Genomic DNA, 20,638 nt, shown 5'->3' on the forward strand with positions numbered 1-20,638 from the left:
ATTGTTTAAATATGGTTACAGGCCTCTCTTTGCATTTAAACGACTCTCTCTTTCTTTCTCTCTTGCTCTATCTCTGTCTCATTGTATCTCATTCTCTTTCATTCAGTTATTCTCTGGTGATCTTCGGCTTAAAAGCCAGGTCGAAAAAAAAACAGCTGATGGCCATTGTAAAAACAAAAATGCATTGGACTCTCCCACATACACAGAGACAGTGAGGCAGAAGCAAAGAGACATAGAGAGAGAGAGAGAGACAAAGAGAGAGGGAGAAGGCCGCTGAATGAGAGAACTGATCAGGCATATAAAAGCTAAAGGCAAAAAGCATTTCGTCTACCTGTTGCCAACTAAAAAAAAAAAAAACACTTTTTGTATCTACAAAACGAAAAACAAAAAATAAAAAAAAAAACTACAACAAAAAATGAGTTAAGAGCCAACAGAGCCCAACTCCAGAGCGCAGTTTGTATGAGTTTGGCGAGCTGACAGGTTGTGTGTGTGTTTGTGGCTCAATTCAGCTCAGCTCAGCTCAGATCGGATCGGAACAGACACCAACGACGGATTCGAAATCGGAATAGAGCTTACAACAAAAAAAAAAAAAAAGAAAAAATAATAAAAAAAAGTAAAAAGTACAACAAAAAAACACAGAAAAAGCCAGGCCCCAAGCGATAAACCCGTCGGGTGCGTTGTTGTCGGTACGTTTGTTGTTTTACTCCAACTCATTCGCCAGTTGATCGTGCGGAACACCAAAAGAGAAGAAAAAAAAAAAAACCCAAAAATATATACAACAGCTTGAAAAAGCAGAAAAAAACAACAACAAAACAGACCATCAGTATTTGTTTTACTATGCTGTAACAAAATAATAGAAGCCAAATGCAAGTGTATAAATAGAGTGCCAAAAAAAAAAAAAAAAAAAACACGCACAAAAATCTACAATTAAATAATATGTAGATTAAAGTGACCAAAAATGAAACAAGCTTTAACATCAATCTACACGTAGCTATCGGTTTGTTGTATCTCCATCTTCATCTCCGAATTGTATCTGTATCTGTGATCACAGGCGCGTCTCACTTTTAGCGCGTGTCTCCACTCAAAGCCCACTAGATAGATGCCCTGGCCTAGACTGACTTTTACACACACACAGATACATACATATATCTACCTACATACATCTCTAGATATATGTAGAGATATAGGTGTTTGGTCCCGAACCAAATTTGGTTGCAATTTTTCAATTGATTAACAAACATTTACAGTCCGGACAAGAGCAATTAGTCTACTATATACATATATACATCTAGTTAGTTGGGTATATAAAGAATTCGAAAAAAGAATAGTTAGATAATATATATGTATAACTTGCATTATTCAAGCCGCCATTAACAGAGTAATCATATACTATAGTAACAGAATGATAATGATAAATTGAAATAATAGGAAAATTGTTTATAAATTTGAAAACACAGCACTTCAAGTCATAAAGTCTAAAAGAATAAGTATCTGTTAAATTGATTGCCTCCAGTTTTATTTATAAAACTTGTATACAATTAGGTACCTATCAACATATATCATACCGATCATTATATGGTATATATAGGTATACAAATATTATTGCATTTTCGTCATAAAATTAGCGTTTCAATAACTTATTTTGTAGTGATTTACAGCCAGAACTTGATTTAAATCGATTTACTTCACCTCATTCTCTACATATGTTAATTAGTCAACAAATTATCGTATTTGAAACTATGAAATGCCTGTCCAGAGTATTTGAATATATTGAAATAATGGACAAAGGATCATTTCTACTATTAACATAGTTTAGATTAGTTTTTGAGTGTTCTATGAGATTGAGAGATATGAGATTGAATATCCAAATTTCTAGCAGTTTTTAAGGATGAATAAGGCGTCCCTCATTTCCTTTCCTGGCAATCCGCCACTAGATATTTGCTACAAATAAGATAACTGATTTCAAATTCCATTAATTTTGAACAAAACATAAATCAATCATCATTTATAGAAGGAAACATCAAAGAAAAGGAAAACATTTTGTGTGTGTGTCGCACATTTAATACCCTTACAAAAAGCATTATACAAGTAATTTACATAAATAAGTTCTTACCACATTGAATAGCTTAAAATCATGTTTAAAACTTAATTAAAACTAGTTTCCTATTAGATTACGATTAGGCCAACAATTTGTTTTAGAGTATTAATGCTGTTTTTTTAAGTTTTAACCACAAATTTAATGTCGTTTTGCCATATTAATTATGTAAATGAAGTTGAAATATTTTAATTACAACTAATTCGAACCACTATCAATTAATAAGTTATCTCATTCACAAAAAAGGCAAATTTTTCAACCAAACAATAACAAGAAAAAAAAAAAAACAACAACCGCAAATAACAAATTCTCTTGAAATCAATTCAGTAAGAGAAACAACAGAAAATACATACTTAATGAGTTTATAGAGAAAAAATAACAATGCTAAATGGACAATATACCTATAATATATACAAACATCCATTCAGTTGAAAGGGGTATAAGTATATTGTTGTGTACCTTCAACGGATATTCAATTCTTTATTGTGTGCTAATGAAGTATCTTTCATTTCATTGGAGACTCCCTCCCATCCATTACTAATATGTAGGAGGAGTATATGTATCCCAATGCCATGGCCAAGAATGGAACAAAAACTGCAGAATGAGAAAGAGAATCAAAAAAGAAAAAAACAAAAACAAATGGAAATCGTTCGCCTTAAAAGCTGAAACGATGTTTTCATTTCGATTTGAGTCATTAGGTAAACATAAATTTGGTCACTTGGCTGACGGATTGGCTACGTCAGAGGAAAGTGAAAACGGCTAACGGTTTCATTTATTTATTTTATTTGAATTGAATTCGTCAGCAATCAATGTCAACGGCAGCATTGTTGGCACAGTGACTTTTTAATACCCTCACATGATTGGGCATATTGATTTGGACAATGAGTTTTACCAAAACTCTTACTGAGCTAAGAGAATATCATTATGAATGATGTCCAAGGATATCCAGTTTCTGCACCTAGACACTTCACTCCTTTTATTTAGTTCTGAAATTTTCGAAATCTGGCGACTTATGAAAAACCATTTCCATTAAACACTTAAGAAGATTTTCAGAAAGATTTAAGTGCTAAGTGGAAATGGTTTTTCAAGTTATTGTCATAGAACGATATTATAGCTAAAATATAATTATTCCAATGAGTTTAAGGAGCAAACATTTCTAAGTCGAAAACGAATAAGCTCTCTTATCAGCAGAGCTCGCTAGACAATCTAGAATTGTAATGTCATATCGAAAAGTCAAAGCTAAAACTCGTTGGGAATTACAACTAGCCAAAAAGAAAACGCTTCGCTCAAAACTCTCGAATGCAAATACCTAAATACATTTTCTACAAATGTTCAGATAAAAATATTTGCTAATGAACTTGGATATGCAGATATAAAGTGATATCAATTTCATACAATTTCATTTTTATAGGGTATACAGAGTTCTATATTATCTATTTTGTTTTCATTGTTTGTCCATTTATTGCGTAGCAAAAGATTTATAGTTGATTTACTTATGATTTTTTGTTGTTTTATTTTTCTTCTTTGTTTATTATTTTTTTACATAATGCCAGAAGAGTTGTCTTTGGTTTGAGTTTTATCTGGAAACTGATGCTATCATCTGTTTGCTGTAGATCTGTGTGTTTAATTCGTTATCGTGAAGTATTTTCAACCGCAATGAGTAAGATTTACCTTGGTTGGGTCAAGGGTCAATTATAATTAAAAGATGATTGAAGTGAGCCAAGTTTGAGTAAATTGCGAAACTTAAATCAACTTGAGAATATTTCACATACAAATATGTAGATTCGTTTTTAGCCATAAGACTGCAACAACAACAACAACAACAACAAGTGGGTGGCAACAGCAACAACAACAACAATAGCAACGTGACTTAACCTAAGGCTAAGATGCCGCCCTGTTGTTGCCTCTCTGTTGCCACTGATATTGCCGCCGACACTCTGCCACTTGGCTGCTATGGCTAATAATAACCGGTTAAGGCTATAGAAATTTTTACATTCTTTTAGATACATATGTATGTATTTGTTTTTTTATTATAGTTACTTATCCACTCCAGTGTATCGCATCTATCCAAAACTGTTTGTAAATGAAATTAACGTGCTAAAGTGAAAATTGCTTATAACGAAAGAACTCGTTTTGTATAGAAATGTTAATACGAGTTGCTATAGTAAGTATATATGTACATAGTATATAAGTATGTACCCACATATACGATTCTTGATCCAAGTCAGGTTGACATTTTATGCATATATTTCGAACGACTATCGTGCACGGTACAAAATATTGTAAAGAGAGTTTTGTTTTCTTTCTTTCTTACTTTTTATTTTTTTTCTTATCGTTAAAAATAGCATTTTATCCAGCCAACTGGTTTGTGCCCAGAGCAGCTTAAAATAAAAAAAAAATTCCCATACGAAATATGCAAAACTCTTCCAAAACAAATTTGTTTATTCAATCAATTAATCAAATCGCAGCACTTACTTTAAAATCGAGTCAAACAAAACACAAAACGGAAACTGATGCAAAATCCCATAAAAACTCTTCAAGCTGACTTGCCAAAAGAAAAACATATGAAAACAAACAAAGAAATAAAGGGTAAAGAAATAGCTGACATAAAACAATCATACAGATATACATATATACATATATATGTTTGTATGTGTAACCTGTATATAGTCAAGGTTTTGCTGATCAGATCAGTCATCGTCTCCCAAAAAAAAGTAGTTTTTGGGTAAATCCTGTACTTAACATGATCTTTAAGTGCTGCTCGCCCCCAACCCGTAAAAAAAAAAAACACACAATGAATTTGCCAAGGTAAAAATTGTAATAATGAAGTTGACCCAAATAATGATGGGTGCATCTTGATGCAACATTGAGGTTTTTCCCCAATGCGTTGATAGTAAATTATTTTAACTAATAATCATCAAGTAGAAGTAGTAGTAATGCTCTGGCATTAAAATTATATTTCTTAGCCTCAAATTCCATAGTAGAAATCGAATTAAAACAACTTTAATTTTCTCTGTTCGATGAGCTCTAGCCTTTATCCTTTTCTTTTAACTGGCTATATTCAGACTTGTCAGCTGAAAACTGTTATTTAAAGTACATATTTCGTTTCATATTTGACATTTAAAGTGTTTTTTTTTTAATTTTGTGCTAGAAATAGTTATTAAACTTCAAAACTTTATTTTTGATTTTGTTGTAAATTTCTTGTAAAATAAATTGATTACTTAAAATGTTACTGTTTAGGTTATTTTAAATATTTCTTTAGAGGATAATATACAAATTTGATTATATAGATTATAATAAAAAAAAAAAATAAGAAACTCACAATTAAATTTAAGATTGTTAGCAAAGTTAAAAAAGAATAGCAACCAAAAGAAACTGCAGACATGTAAATAAAACTAAGAAAGATGGCAAATGATATACTTAAAACCGAGATCTTTTGGTAATGATTTCCACCTTTAAATTTTGCAGGCGAGTCACTAAATCAGAAGCCTTAGATTCAGATGGGCTTGAATTATCAAATTGGATTCCCAAGAACCTGACAAGAACAACACAAACAAATAATATAGTGTAGTGAATTTTTATTTTCTTTACATATACTATCGATGCTTTTAATTCATTCTATGCTGTCTGCAAATTTATTGGAATTGATTCGTCCCACTCAAGTTCTTTGAGTCACAGCTCTTGCATTAAGATTTTTCATCTAATAATTAGAGGACTCAGAAGTCCTAAGGGGTCAAATAAACGAGATGTCTTCCCCAGGTAACCAAAAAACACCAAGTGCTTTGGTAGAATCTGATTCTGAAATTGTTATCGGCGTTGCTGTGCTAAGGGAAGCAGTAAAAGAGAAATAAAACATCGTTGGTTATAGACATTTTAGTTTCTACATAAATCAATTTAAAAAATGATTATGATTACCTTGCAAGAATATCATTTGACCCAATGGAATTTGGTCAATACGTAGCTAAACGTCGACATCAACAAAAACATAGGAAAACATCGAGAAACGTCGTTACTCGATGCATTGATGTGTATATTATTGAAATAGGTCATATACATGTAGATTTATTATGTGGGCAGTAAAATGGGTGAAAATTATTTGTTTCTGTTCCAATAAACTATATGTTTTCCACTATATAAGTGGTCCAAAGTCAGTTTTTCTCAGAAACTAATCTATAAGCCAGTGAAAGTCCAGAATTATTGGGTTAGTAGGGTTAAAAGGTAATATGTTATAGTCTTCTTTACTAGTTTATAGTCATAGTTTGGTAGGTTGAAACCGTTTTAAATGTTTTCTTAGTGTCTATATTGTTTGGTTGCATTTCAAATCCAATATAAATGTTTGTTAGAAATACATAGGTCAAGTGTAAAAGGTAAAAGTGCAAAATGGAGCAACATATTGTCAAACTCTTTCTGTATAAAGCTTAAGACCACATCATCTAAACTGAGGCAACCGGATCGAAATGTGCACTACAATTGATATAAGTGAACAGTTAAAACACACTTTCATGATGACATATGTCTATAACTTTAAATAACTTTGAATACCAAAAAAACACATTTCACCTGAAAATACGAAAGTGCATAACACCAAAAGCAAATCAAATTAAAAATGTACCAACAATAACTTAAAATATATATACATATATGTATGTATATGTATATGTATATGTGTATGTGTAATGGTGTGTGTGTATATATATATGTACATATGTAAATATAAAATGGAAAATAGCCCACAATACAACGGCAACAGAAACTGTTCGAAACGTGTTGGAATTTAAGTTGAAGCGTTTTGTTTTTGTTTTATGTGTGTATGTGTTTTTTTTTTAGCCGCTTTAAGTATTTTGCATGAATTGCATTTGTGTTGGTGTATAATAACAACCACAACAACAACAATAATAACAAAATGAATTTTTGTCTTTTCTTGTTGTTGTTGCACGTGAGTGTAAACGATCAAACCAAAGCCCTTACAACTTCTTTGTCTCTCTTTCGATTTCAGGCAAACTTTTTAAAACAGAAAACACCCAACAAAAAAAAACATAAAATAAAATAAAAAAGAAAAAAACCCATTGAAAAGACCAAGCAGCAGTGTCACCCACTCCCATTCCCAATCCCATTCCTCCCCTATCCATCCTCCTATCCCAATTGACAGTACTCCCTAAGTCTTGACCACCCACTCACCTACCCAATTAACTTACTACCCTCCACAAAGTGGGTGTTAATATACAGTGTGTCTTACTCTGTGTGTGTGTGTGTGTGGAAGTGCGTGTGTGTGTGTGTGTGTGTATGTAGTGTAGTTGTTGCTGTCAATGCGGCGACGACGACGTCGAAGCCGTTGCCGATGCCGTTGCCACTGCTAATGTCGCGACGCTCGACGCCAGCAAATCAAACAAGTTTTTGGCCTCGTCAATAATCAAATTAATAATACCAATTGATATCTAATAAGTACAACAACAACAATAACAACAACAACAACAACAACAAAAATTAATAACCTAAAGTGAAACAACAACTAAGTCAAACCTGTTAAAATGACCGTCTCCTATGCTGGTGAAGTGCCAAATGGCAGCAGCTTTGGATGCTTTTGGAAAATTCTATGGAAGTAAGTATAACAATGTGTCAAAATTTTCTAAAATTGTTGAAAAATCAAAATTGACTTGAACATATAACGAACATTCATCATAGCCATTAACTTATCAGAATATATGTATGAGAAAAACTTAAATTTTAGTGTTAATCAAGATGATGAAGGATTTTTAGACAACAAATTACGTATACGCAACGTGAAATGCCAGCTAGAAAAATTATTTTGAAAATAACAATTGAAACTAAGTATGCCCCTTCCTGAAATATTAAAAAGAAAGAAAACATACAATTAATCGTTCCGATGACTTTGGGATATTTAAAATCAACTTTAAATTCATTATACCAAATTCAATAAATTAAATTCCTCTTTCGCTCACTTTTATTAAGACTCAAGTACTTTGGGAAACTTTTAACCTTTTAGATTGCGAAGTAAAACCACTATTCATTATGTTTCTATTATATAGATACCAGAAGACATATGTATCTCAAGAGTTTTTAGTCCAACTTTGTTGACCTTAGCTCCTATGTATATAGTCTTCAAGTATCGACCTATGTAGGTTTTCATAAGAATTGAAAGACCAATTTCAATTACTTTTTCGCTAGGGAGAAACTTACTCAAGTTTTCACAAATATCCAAAAAAAGCGTTTTTATTGTCAAGATTACTTAAATAAGATCCTGATATCGCAAATAGGTTTTAGTAAGATTGAAGTGAATAAATATAATGAATAAAAGATTTTAAATGATAAGCAGCACAAAAGTTCCTGATGTTGGGTCGGTCAAAAGGAACCTAATCCTATAAGTCTGCCATTTACTGACATAACTACACACACACCTAAGATTTCATAGCAAAAATTATGGCGGGTGCAATAAATTTCCCTTCATAATTTCCCTTACCTTTCTAGGTAATACAAAATCTGCAGTTTTTTGTTTTCCTCTTGGCAGTTGTAAATAAACAAAGAATGATTGTATCTTTTTTAACCAAGAAATATCTTAACATTTATTTTAATACATACATATGTACATATATGGAAAGTAATGACATTGTTGACATATGAAATACTCATTGATTGAAAAATTTAAATGAGTTAGAGCGAAAATTTGGCAAACATGTTGACCAATGACCAATTTTTGTTTTACAAAAGTTATTCATTAAAGAGATTATTTTTTTATTTGAGCTTAAAATATTATTTCGATAGATCTCTTAATTAAACAATTAATACTCAAATATAATTTCGATTTAAGTCGGTGATTACAGCCAGTTTTAGGATGGCAGTTTGAAATTATGGCTAAAATAAATGTGTAAAATTGAGTGTTGACTTAAGTGGGTCAGCAAACTATATACATATGCACACGTAGTTAATAGTTGAGGGGAATTTTCCTCTCTGAGTCATTATTGTACTGGCTCCCATTTTGTTTACCAATATAATTAACAGCCACTGATTCCATACCAGACAGATTCAGATGTCTGTTTTAGTTTTGTAGTTTTTTGTTTTTGTTTTTCTTTTTTTTTTTCAACTTTAATTGTAGTCCAAGTGCAGTCACACGTAACTGGGCTTAAAAGTGACCAGTAAATGGTTTTAGCTGGTCGCCAACTAATACAAAACGTGGCTTTTTCAGAGTTATTGCCAAGATAAGAGGTAATTTTAACCGATCAATTTCCCGGGCACGAAGTAAATTGAAGAATTTTTTCTTTCTGAAACTCACAATGCTTGTTTACAATTAAAAGAAAAAAATTTTAAATGTAAAGCTGGAAAAACAAATGAAATTAGCATATCTAACAAATGACTTAGGTAGAATTTTTCACATTTGTTTTGTTGTTTATCATTTGAAGAAATGTATAAAATTAGATTGGATTTAAAAGTTTCAATATGTGAAAATTAGGAAATGATGAATTTATATTTCTTTAGTGTTTTATAATTGTAAATATAAGGTGTAAATATAAACTGAGAAATTAATTTCCTAGGAATTATTATTGAAATATTATTGTCTTTCCATCAAACTTCATTAAGATAATCACTTTAATTATTATTTGCTTACGACTTATGTATATATGACTCAACAACAACAACAACAATTTCTTAATTGTTAATATATTGAAAACAAGTTGTCAATTTACTCCCCGCCTAAATATATGTATACCTATATACATATCTATTTCCTAACAAACAAAGGTTAATGCCATATCAACCCAAATTCATATACAAGAACCTTGAACAGACAACGAAACAAAATTTTTGTTTTCCAGTTTATCACAAAGGTTATATGCAGATTATGAACATATCAAATCACACCTAGCAAAAATTCTATAGAATTGACTGACTGACGGACTGACAAGTAATAATTGTTTAATAAAAAAAAAACGAAAAAAAAGTTGCAAAACTAGCATAGAATGAAATGTGATAAGGAAATGATGGGTAAATGTTTATATAAATGGTAAAAACTGGTTATATGTGAAAATTAATCATTATATTTTCTCAATTTTCTCTTGCAGATGGCGTGGCAGTGTCTATAAATTAATATGGCGTGAATTGGTAGCATATTTGTGTCTATACTATACCATTAATGTTGTCTATAGATTTGCTTTGACCAGCGGCCAGCAGGCGTAAGTTTCCACACCTATGATAGTGGGTATGTCGATTAGAGAGAGAGTGAGAGTTTTCCTTTTAATACAATTTCAGAATTTTCAACAAAATACGACAATATTTTGGCCAACAAGGCGAAAGTATACCCATGTCCTTTGTCTTGGGCTTCTATGTAAATCTGGTAGTTAAACGTTGGTGGGAACAATATCGTCTATTACCCTGGCCAGATACGTTGGCCTTGTTCATAAGTGCAGCGATACCAAATGGTGGATTAAATGTAAGTCATTGTTGTTTATTATCTTTGATGCAATTGTTATAATTTATTTCATATGTAGAACGAAACTGGACGCTTGATGAGACGTAACATTATGCGGTATATGGTCCTGGCCTATGTGATAACTTTACAGAGAATTTCGCTGCGTGTCAAGCGACGTTTTCCCACTACTCAGCATTTGGTTGATGCTGGTCTAATGCACGAATCGGAAATGAAAATCTTCGAGGCTTTAAATCAAAAGAGTCCCATGAGCAAATATTGGATGCCACTGGTCTGGGCCACAAATATTATCAATCGTGCTCGCAAAGATGGTCTTATTGCATCCGATCATATTGTACAAACTATATTGGTCGAATTGTCAGACATACGTAGACGTTTGGGTGGCCTAATTGGCTATGATACGGTCTGTGTACCTTTGGTTTATACACAGGTAAATTTACCACACATATCATATCAATTTCAAAGAATATTGTTGAAAATATGTTTTAACTCTTGTTTCTAGGTGGTCACCCTGGTATTGTATACATATTTTATAGCTGCTCTACTTGGCCGACAAATGTTACCCAATGTTCTTGATCGCAATGGACGTGAAGATCCAGATTTATATTTTCCCCTATTTACCGTTTTGCAGGTAAGTTAAAGAGCTAAAAAGTGAAATGGGTGTGAAAACGAAAAGAAACGAATTGTGCACGTTTCACTTTAATATAGTCATAATATGGGAATAAATCATAGAACATTTTGCACGTCTCGAAACAAAAGTATTGTTTCAGTTATTTGTTGGTTTTGCTTTTTTGTTGTTTTGTTGGTTTTATTTTTGCGGTTGGCTCATTAACAAACAGAAACAGAAATTGAAACGCAAATGAGCTGGGAATGAGATGGGGGCTACCGCTAAATTGTAATGGTTATACCTTGTTAACCGATCTAACGATATGGCCACCTCAATTTACATACATATATATAAATATATATGTATAATATCTATATATATATGCTCTTTAAATGTATGCATATCCATTTGAGATATGGCCAGTTACAATTTTTTCCAATTTTTTTTTTTGTGAGTTTTGTTTTGTTGTTTTCCGTTTTGGTTTTTGCGGTCGTCTCAAGTATGTGTGTGTGAGTGTGTGTTTCTTGTTATGTAAAGTGTGATGGAGTCACGTTCAAAACTTTTTTTCCAGATAAAAATCAACAGAAAGCGACAAGTGTTTAGGGGCTGTCATTAATAACTGTTAAATTTAATAAATATAATAAGTTTGATACCCTTTAAAAATCTAGACTTGGCCATATTCAAGAAGTATGTAACGGTTTTTAACATTAACTCAAAAATGGCTAACTTAGATCACAATAAATTTGAGTCTTTTTGAGAGTATTCCAAATTCGTTAGTTCGAAAGTCAATGTATTAAAATGGACTGCAAATAAATTAACAATTAACAAATTATTATTTATAAAAAAGGCAAAAAGTATTTAGAAACAATTAAAAGTTTGCAAGATATGAAATTTTGTCTAAAATCTTTAGAATGCATCGTCATACAACTATATGGAGTAACTATATGAAATTCATAGGATCAAATTGTTTTGTATCTATTTTAAAGTCTTAGAAATACCATAAATCATTCACAGACTATCTCGCTAAGTCTTACGAGGACTTCTGACACCCTCAACAAGCAATTTTGACCTTTCGGTTCAAGTTCTAGTGAAATTATATATAATTTGCCCAATTTTATGACATTTTGTGGCCCCTTGAATATTAATAAGTAAGTCAATTTTTACTACCTTGAGGAGTAAATAAATTTTATTTAAATTACAAGGGTGGAAAAAGGCGTAAAAGAAATTTGAAAAAATACGAGTCTACCAAGTGTAATAACTTTAGGTTTTAAAGTCTCTAAGATTGAGATGCTCATATTGATGGATAGATCGACTTGGCTATACTGATCCGTAATATATTTCGGAAACTCTATTATTTTGACATTTTGGCGACATTAATATTATGTTTCCTATAGTTGTTCTTTTGAATTGGGACAACATTTTCCCTTATGATCTTTTCGGTTAAACTAATATATTTCTTTTGTAGCAGTTGGCAATACTAATGAAACGTAAAGTAAACCCTTCGTTGAAAATTTCGCTCTCGAATTTAGTTACCTTACTTTAATTCAATCGAAACTTGGGATATTCTAGAAGAAAATGTAAACGATTTTCCTTAAATAAATTGCAAATTAGTTAAAAGAAAACTTTAAAAGAATTTATAGTTGTTCCATATAGTTGTGTGACGATGTATTCTAAAGATTCAATGTAAAATTTTATATCTTACAAGCTTTTAATTGTTATACTTTTGCCTTACTTTTTTTGCCTTTTTTTATAACTAATAAGATATCATTTAAATCATTTAATTTTGGTTAGTCTATAGAGGTCGCCATTATATTTTGTTTTTGAGAATATCATATTATTATTAGTTTTTGGAGGGTATCAACAAGTCTGTATTCTCTCCCTTGTCGTTTTGGCTGGTTGCTGCTGCTAGGGGAATGGGAAAGTTTTTTTTTTTTCTGTCCCATTCATTCACTCACTGGCTGGCAATTTAAAGATCTGGCTATCTTGATATTTAATTAATTACATTTTATAATCGTTTTTTCTTTTGTTTATGATGCAATTTGAATTTAATGATTTTTATACGAAATTCAATTACCTGTTAAACTATTTCCACACAAATTGTTACTCTGTTTGCAGTTTGTCTTCTATGTTGGCTGGCTAAAAGTTGCCGAGGTGCTTATCAATCCCTTTGGCGAAGATGACGATGATATCGAATTGAATTGGTTAATTGATCGACATATTAAGGTGAGTCACACAAAAATAGCTAGTAAAAAAAAAATCCCCCATTCAAAAAGTCTAATCTCCAAACCGGTCCAACTCCTCCAAAATAATTTCGCTTATTTAGCATGAAAATTTAAGTAAATATCACAATATTTAATTAGATATTGCCAATAAATTTTGGAACAGGTGAGGAGAATTTAAGTTATTTCACCTTGCCGTATGCTGCCATTAGTTCAGACCGCTCAGACCTTGAGTTGTTTCAAAAATCACAAACAAAGAAAAAGAAAACTAACATTCGTCAGAGTTTGGCATAACTTGAGACTGATTTTAGAGAGAAGAATAAAGTCTCCGCTAATTGGGTTAGCGTGCTAAATAATGAAGAATCTGTTGTGGAAATAAAAAAACAAAACTTAATCACTTGGGTCTGCTACAAAACAGATGTGTATACACACTATATACTATATATGTATGTATATGTACATTGGTATATAAGTAATTTAACAAAAAAAAGGAAGAGAATGGACCACAAACATGTGTGTGTATTTGCCACGTGTTGAATTTCTTGTTGTTTTTTGGTTTAAAGCAGTTGAACAACTTCAGAACAGAAAATAATGATGACGATGATCAAGATCAAAGTCCAAAAAAACGAAGCCCTAACTACTCGTTTAGAGTGAAAGTTTTATTCAGATTCCTTGAGGTTTCCCTTTATAACAGGTTACTAAAAAACAATCAAAAATATTATGATATCAGAAATTTTAACCAGTAAGTAAAAACGATTTTTGAACATTATCATATACAGTAGAATCCGGTTATAACGACTCCGCTTATAACGTCCGTCCGGTTATAGCGACTTTAGTTCGATGAGCGATTGGTTGGTCCCAATACAAACTATTATGAAAGGGCCTCCGGTTTGTACTTCTTCCGGATATAACGACGAAAATCGTCGATCCCTTGAGCGTCGTTTTAACCGTATTCTACTGTGTTGTATTTTAACTTTATTAATTTAATACACTTACTAATGTTGACTGTCGCATTAAAACTGCTAGACTCTTGTTATACTAAATGTATATTTCACATCGGCTGACTAAATAGTTTTGCTCAGGAAAATGTTTTTCGTTTCTTATGCTATTATAATAGATGTACTTTCAAATAAAAAATAAGATCCGGTGCGGTTTGATTTTTGGTGTTGCACAGTGTTAGTGATAAGTTAACATTAAAATCGGCAAACTATATAGGATGCATTACTTCAGCTTAAGTTCTTGGCAAACTATGTATGTATATACAAACATTCGCAATACTAGAGTTAGCTCAGACTTGTGATAGATAACATTTTGTTGGTCTTATGAGTTTCAATTTTCAACCGAAATTTTTCAAGCATTCAAATTCAAAAACTTTATTAATATTGGGAAGAAAGTTAACCAGGTTTAACCAGGGCCTTTTGTCTCGGCAAAAAAAACTAAACTTATTTTAAAAAGTATTTAAATTAGGTACAATAACTAAAATTTCCCTAATAAATTTTAAAATCACAAAAGAATATTTTTCAAGTTATCAAGAAATCTTAAAATTTTCATAGATTTTAGATTTAGATTTTTTCATTGCTTTATTTCCATATTATTATATTTAGCTTAAAGCTAGCTTATTGATTTATTTACAGATTTTCATAGATTTATTATGATTTATATCACTTGGATGAATACTTTACTTGTTTTCCCAGGCCGTTTTTGGGTCAACCGTTTAAAATAGCCCACATATTTTTTAAGCGCTTCTATTGTACTTTGGACTTACTTATTTTACTTCATGATAGTATTAAGAATCTTTGAGAATCAGTTTTTTTTTTTTATTTTTTTGTCCATGTGTGTATATAGATAGGATCTTTTCAAGTTGAAATTAATAAAGTATTGAAGTTAATTCTTTGTAATTAAAAAAATTAAATCCATTGTGATTTGTTTAAGGAAGTAATAAAATTTCAATTGAAGGAAATCAATTCGAGAATTCTGAATCAAGTTTTATGCTATATTATATAATGACAATTAATTTAGTATTATGCAAATATCAATTACACAGATTTTACAATACATACAATAATAAAGAGATATATTATTTATCTATAGAGATGTATATAGAGATATTTAGATAGGTAGATAGACATTGATTAATGATTGATAAATCACAACTTAACTTTGACTTTGTGTTGTGTGTGTTTTTTGTTTTGTAAAACTAAATATAAATATTAAAATAAGTTGTAACCCAGAGGCAGGTCATAAATCTTTATTAATTATATCGATACTAGAAAATTGCCAGTTATGCGGGGAAAACCGGGAAAAGCTGTTTTTTAAAACAATAATAAAAAATAGGTAAATTTTAATTGCCTTCTGCCAGATTTGTTAAGATTTCTTAAATATTTGTTACTTCGAAGAATTAAAGCGAATAAGTAAGAGAATCGGTTTTGTGCTATTTGTTCCTGGTTTTTTTTTTTAGTTTCTTGAACAACATTTAGTTGCCAAGTGCAAGTCAGGGTAAAATTCTGTTAATATTTTTATTTAAGGAGTTTTTTTTTGTTGTATTGATGTTGCTTTTTGCATATATACGAGATGTTGTCTGTCTACATACATATGTACATACATATGTAGGTATATGTGACTATATTTGTTTGTTTGCACATACATCTGACTATAGGTGTGTGTGTGTGTGTGTATATATGTATGTGTGTGTGTTTTGGGTCTGAGGCTTGCAATTATTTACAAAAAGCCAACAACAGTGGCAAAAGTAAATTGAAAACAGGTTTTGTTGTTGTTTCGGTTATTTTATTTTTATTTATTTTTTTTTTTGCTAAAAAACATTGAAACCTCTTTTGTCGAGCTTTTTATCATTGAATGTTTTACACATATGTATATATATGTATGTATATCGTTTAAGTTTTGAGCTTGATACTTGGCCCATTTCTAGAGCAAAAACAAAAGTACAACCAAAATTTTGATTACGAAATAATGTTAAATTTTCACTTTTGTCCATATATTGGCTATTTTCAACAGGCTGCCTACATGATTGTCGATGAAATGCACGAGGAGCACCCGGAACTCCTACGTGATCAATATTGGGAATGTGTGGTGCCCAAAGATTTGCCATATACGGTTGCCTCCGAGCACTATAGACGCGATGAGCCCAAAGGTTCCGCCGAGAAATACAAAGTGAAGAAAGAAGACGCCACATATGCCAATATAATGCCTGGCGGTGGCAAACGCATGCTCAGCGATGATGTCTATGCGGATTATGTAAGTGAAATCAACACAATAGAGAATTCAATTGATCGATATCTATTATTTTTCGCAGGAGAGTGTCGATACACCCATGGTCGAGAGACGCAAAAATAATTGGCTAGTACGTCAATTGTCACGCATGGGATCAATGCGTAGCCAATCGACTGCATATTCATCTGGTGGCATGCCCTTTAATAGGAATCGTTTGAATTCCGTTTACTCTAGTCCCGAATCAGGCTTGCCATTATCCATTATGCAGCAGCAACAGTTGCAGCAACAACACCAGCAACAACAGCAGCAGCAGCAACAACAACAGCAGCAACAACAGACAGGCTCACAGCAGAGCAAACCAAGTTTATATGAGAAATTTGTACATCGCAAATCTCTCAGAGCCCAGCGTCAACTGATCAAGCAGAGTAAGTAAAAAAAAAGAATACTAACTACAAATTGAAAAACTATCAACCCCAAAAAAAAAACTAAAGTATAATTCAAAACTTCTGATAATGATTTTTCAAGAACATTTGGGTCTGTTCCTATATGTGATCTCAAATCAATTTGTCAACTTACTTCGCCTTGAAATCGAAAGCCCTTTAACATCTCAGAAATATTTTAATTTCAAGGATCTATTTGGAAACTAAAATAGTCATATGTACATAGGTATATATTAGATGTAGAGTATATGCAACGATCTTACTAAGTTTAATTCGATGTGGAATTTCTTTTAAATTTGCTTAAAAAGATCCTTGTTAAAACTCATAGTTTATCTCCTAATACTTATATGTACTTATAAGTATGTGTATAACAAATTCAGGGCATCGAAAACTTTTAAGCGTTTAACCCAAATCGAAGAATAGAATAACATTTGTCTCTAAATATGCAATTATTTAAAAAAAATTTCACTTTTTTATTGTTTAATCGTCACAATTGCTTACAGAAGTTCACCCAAAATGCCAAAAAAATGATCAGTCAATTTCTTCTACAACATCAAGAGCCATACAAAATCAGATTTAGGCATGACTTTTCGTACTCCCCATTTGTTCTTTTTCTAGTGTTTGGGTCAAGGATTTCTTTCCTTAGTCATATTGAATCAATTATTGAACAAAAACTTATTTTTTCTACTACTACAAAGGTTTGAAAGGTTGACGTGATTTCAAAATTCAGGCTGTCTCGCTCACTCTTTTGGTCTATTTATGGAAAAACTTTAAAGGCAATTTTTTTTTATTTGAAAGGAAAGGCATTAGAAAAATTTTAAACAAACTTAGTCTATGCACATAACAAAAGAGTTTACATACCAAATTTGGTTACACTAGGTAAATCACTTCCTTTAGACTGTTACGTACTATATATTATGGACGATTTTCACCATATGCCCGTTTGATATAAAAATCACTAAACTTTTGTTGAAAATTTATACAAATACTTAGGAAATTCGTTGAATTCTTGCAACTTTTTAGTTTTGTGTTGAATTTAGTAATCATTTGGTTATTTTTAATGTTTAGATTCTAAACTAAATGGCCTGAATGTGAATGTGGCCAAGACCCGACCACGTATACCCACACCTGAGGTGGCAAAAGATGGCAGCAATTTGACCGGTGAGTGTAGCGAAACAAAGATTTGACATTGGTTTCGTTTTTCGTTGTTGTTCGATTTGATTTGTTTTGTTTTTAATTGAGCACCATAATAATTTAAAAAAATTTGCACAAAATTAATATATATATGTGTATATATAGCCACCGGTGCAGTCATAATGTCACCACAACAGCTAGGCACGAACACACAAAGCACTTCTCCTGGCATATATCCCTCTTATACGGCAGCAGCTGGAGCACAGGATAGTGGCCAAGTGCTAGGCACCTTGCTATTGTCACCCATTAAAGAGATGGATAGTTCATCATCGAATAACACTCTGATTCCAGGGCATCCATCGACAGCGGCATTGGCTCAGGCGATCCACAAGGAAGGCGGCGGATTTACAGCAACTAGTAAGTGGTTTCATATTGATTTGTTGAACTCTAATCTGGATTATTTAATTTCCACAGCGGTGCCAGCAGCAACAAATATAACAACACTATCGTTTCCATTCTCTGTGACCAGCAGCGGTGGCGAGTCCATACCCACTGGGACTCTAAGTATCTTACCGATCACAGCCAATGCACAATTGCCAACGATAACGACAACATCGAGTGGCTATGATCCGAACGATGTATTGACCACCATTCCCGTCTCATTGTCCATACAGCGATCGCCATCGGCCTTATCCATAGTCGAATTGACTGGCGGTGGCGTTGGAATTGATGGGGGTCCGGATGGCTATAGCCACAGTGGCTCAAGTAATAATGGTGGTGGAAATGGTGGCGGCATTACCACAACAGCTTTACTCTCGGTTAAACCGCTCAATGGCCATTCCAATATCTCGAGGAATAATAGCTTCAATTTGAGCCTAAATCTTCAGGATCCGCATCAGCGGGCAGCCTCAGTGCGTTCGGCGGGGCCAATGGCGGACACAGTGGACAATTCGTCGACGAATCCCTTGCCACGCAAGACCAGCAAGGAGGCAAGCAGTAGCACCACTGGCAACGGTGTGGCAACCGCCTCTTCGGCCCCCTCAACCATGCCTAAGCATAAACCCGAACCCAAAACGGGCGAGGTTTATGTGTGACGTTGACGTCGATGACGATGATGATTGATTAATTGATTGATTGATTGGTTCTTGTTTTTGCATATTGAACTTTTTGATAGCTTTTTTTCTTGTTTTTTTTTTATTCTTCTCTTATTTTAAACATAGATTTATTTAGATATAGAACAAAACCCCGGAACCAATAATACGATATTACAAAACAAACAAGAGAAAGAAAATTTCGGACATATCGAAATTTATTTTTATATCCTTGCAGAAAATATTTCACATTCTTCTTTCTGTAAATATATCTAGCTGATCCTATATAAATGTATGATTCGAAACTATTGAATGAAAGGTGTCCTTAAGGAGAAGGGGTAGAAGATCTCGCCATCAGATCGCTAGCTTGGAGGTACCCTGCCCCCAAGCACGAGTAATTATTTTAATAAGTTCTTCGAGCAATCGAGTAATTCATCTTGTCTTTACAGACATCTAACACTGCAAGAATTGTCATAAAAGATATAAGTCCGATATATTTCGATCTCTCAATCACAGATGGAAAATAGAGATCGTATGAAAGGATCATATAATTCCATGTGTATATATGTAGCTCCCTAAAATAAGTATAAAAGGATAAAAACATTTATGAGATAATTTAACAAAGAATTCTTGAATAATATCACTATTCATATAGTATATGTAGATTCAATCTCTGCAAGGATATAGAATATGACTTCCATGTATGTATAGGTATATATAAATTAGTAGTGTGATAGAAATCATGCGTGTATTTGAATCCTTTAAATATTTGATAATTTCTTTGCTCACTCTAGATGAATTGTGTAAATGTAAATCTCTAACAAAGATTATATATTTGTATATATACATATCTATTGACTTAGTGTTTTGTTTACCTTTATTATTATAATTATTATTTTTTTTTTTAAATTGGCACTTGCCATATTAGTTTTATTAGAATCTCTAACATATAGGCAAAACCTACATACTTACAAAAATATAGGTACATTTACCCAAACACAATATGTGATATGCGATTTTTTAGAGTTGTTTTTTTTTTTGGTTTTTTTTTTGTATTTTTTTTTTTGTGTATATGCTTAAATATTTGTATATGTAAATATTTAAAAATAAAAGAAGAGAAAATAAAGAAAGAAATCCTCCAACTATACATATGTATGTATATATATAATATGTTTAATATGTTTTTTTTTAAGGAGAGAACTATATACATATTTAGAAATATATGTAAATATTCATAGTTTAGTTAGATATACAAGTAAAAATATAAGAGCCGAAGGCTGGCAATCAATGGCCGAGAATCCAAGACCAATATGATACGACGATCAATTGAAAATTTGAACTTTAACTGTAATCAGAAATTTAAATGAATGCCCCAAGGCAGTTG

The 20,638-nt window shown here is 32.0% G+C and overlaps 1 protein-coding gene across 2 annotated transcripts; it reads left to right on the forward strand.

The window, feature by feature from the left end:
* Positions 1 to 400: 400 nt before the first annotated feature.
* Positions 401 to 20,295, forward strand: LOC6645441 (bestrophin homolog 14). 2 transcript variants are annotated; one of them, XM_023177310.2, is made up of 12 exons: positions 401 to 686; positions 7,092 to 7,694; positions 10,171 to 10,281; positions 10,358 to 10,538; positions 10,597 to 10,965; positions 11,038 to 11,166; positions 13,258 to 13,365; positions 16,374 to 16,613; positions 16,672 to 17,014; positions 18,098 to 18,190; positions 18,515 to 18,580; positions 18,638 to 20,295. In XM_023177310.2, exons 2-12 carry the CDS (start codon positions 7,624 to 7,626, stop codon positions 19,255 to 19,257), a joined length of 2,331 nt encoding a protein of 776 aa, XP_023033078.1. In that variant the 5' UTR covers positions 401 to 686; positions 7,092 to 7,623; the 3' UTR covers positions 19,258 to 20,295. The 2 variants fall into 2 exon arrangements, with proteins under 2 accessions (XP_023033078.1, XP_002068347.1); XM_002068311.4 differs by having other exon boundaries at positions 402 to 686; positions 18,329 to 18,580; positions 18,638 to 20,294.
* The last annotated feature ends 343 nt before the right edge of the window (positions 20,296 to 20,638 follow it).

The sequence above is a fragment of the Drosophila willistoni genome, assembly GCF_018902025.1.
Source record: "Drosophila willistoni isolate 14030-0811.24 chromosome XR unlocalized genomic scaffold, UCI_dwil_1.1 Seg143, whole genome shotgun sequence".
Classification (NCBI taxonomy): Eukaryota; Metazoa; Arthropoda; class Insecta; order Diptera; family Drosophilidae; genus Drosophila; species Drosophila willistoni.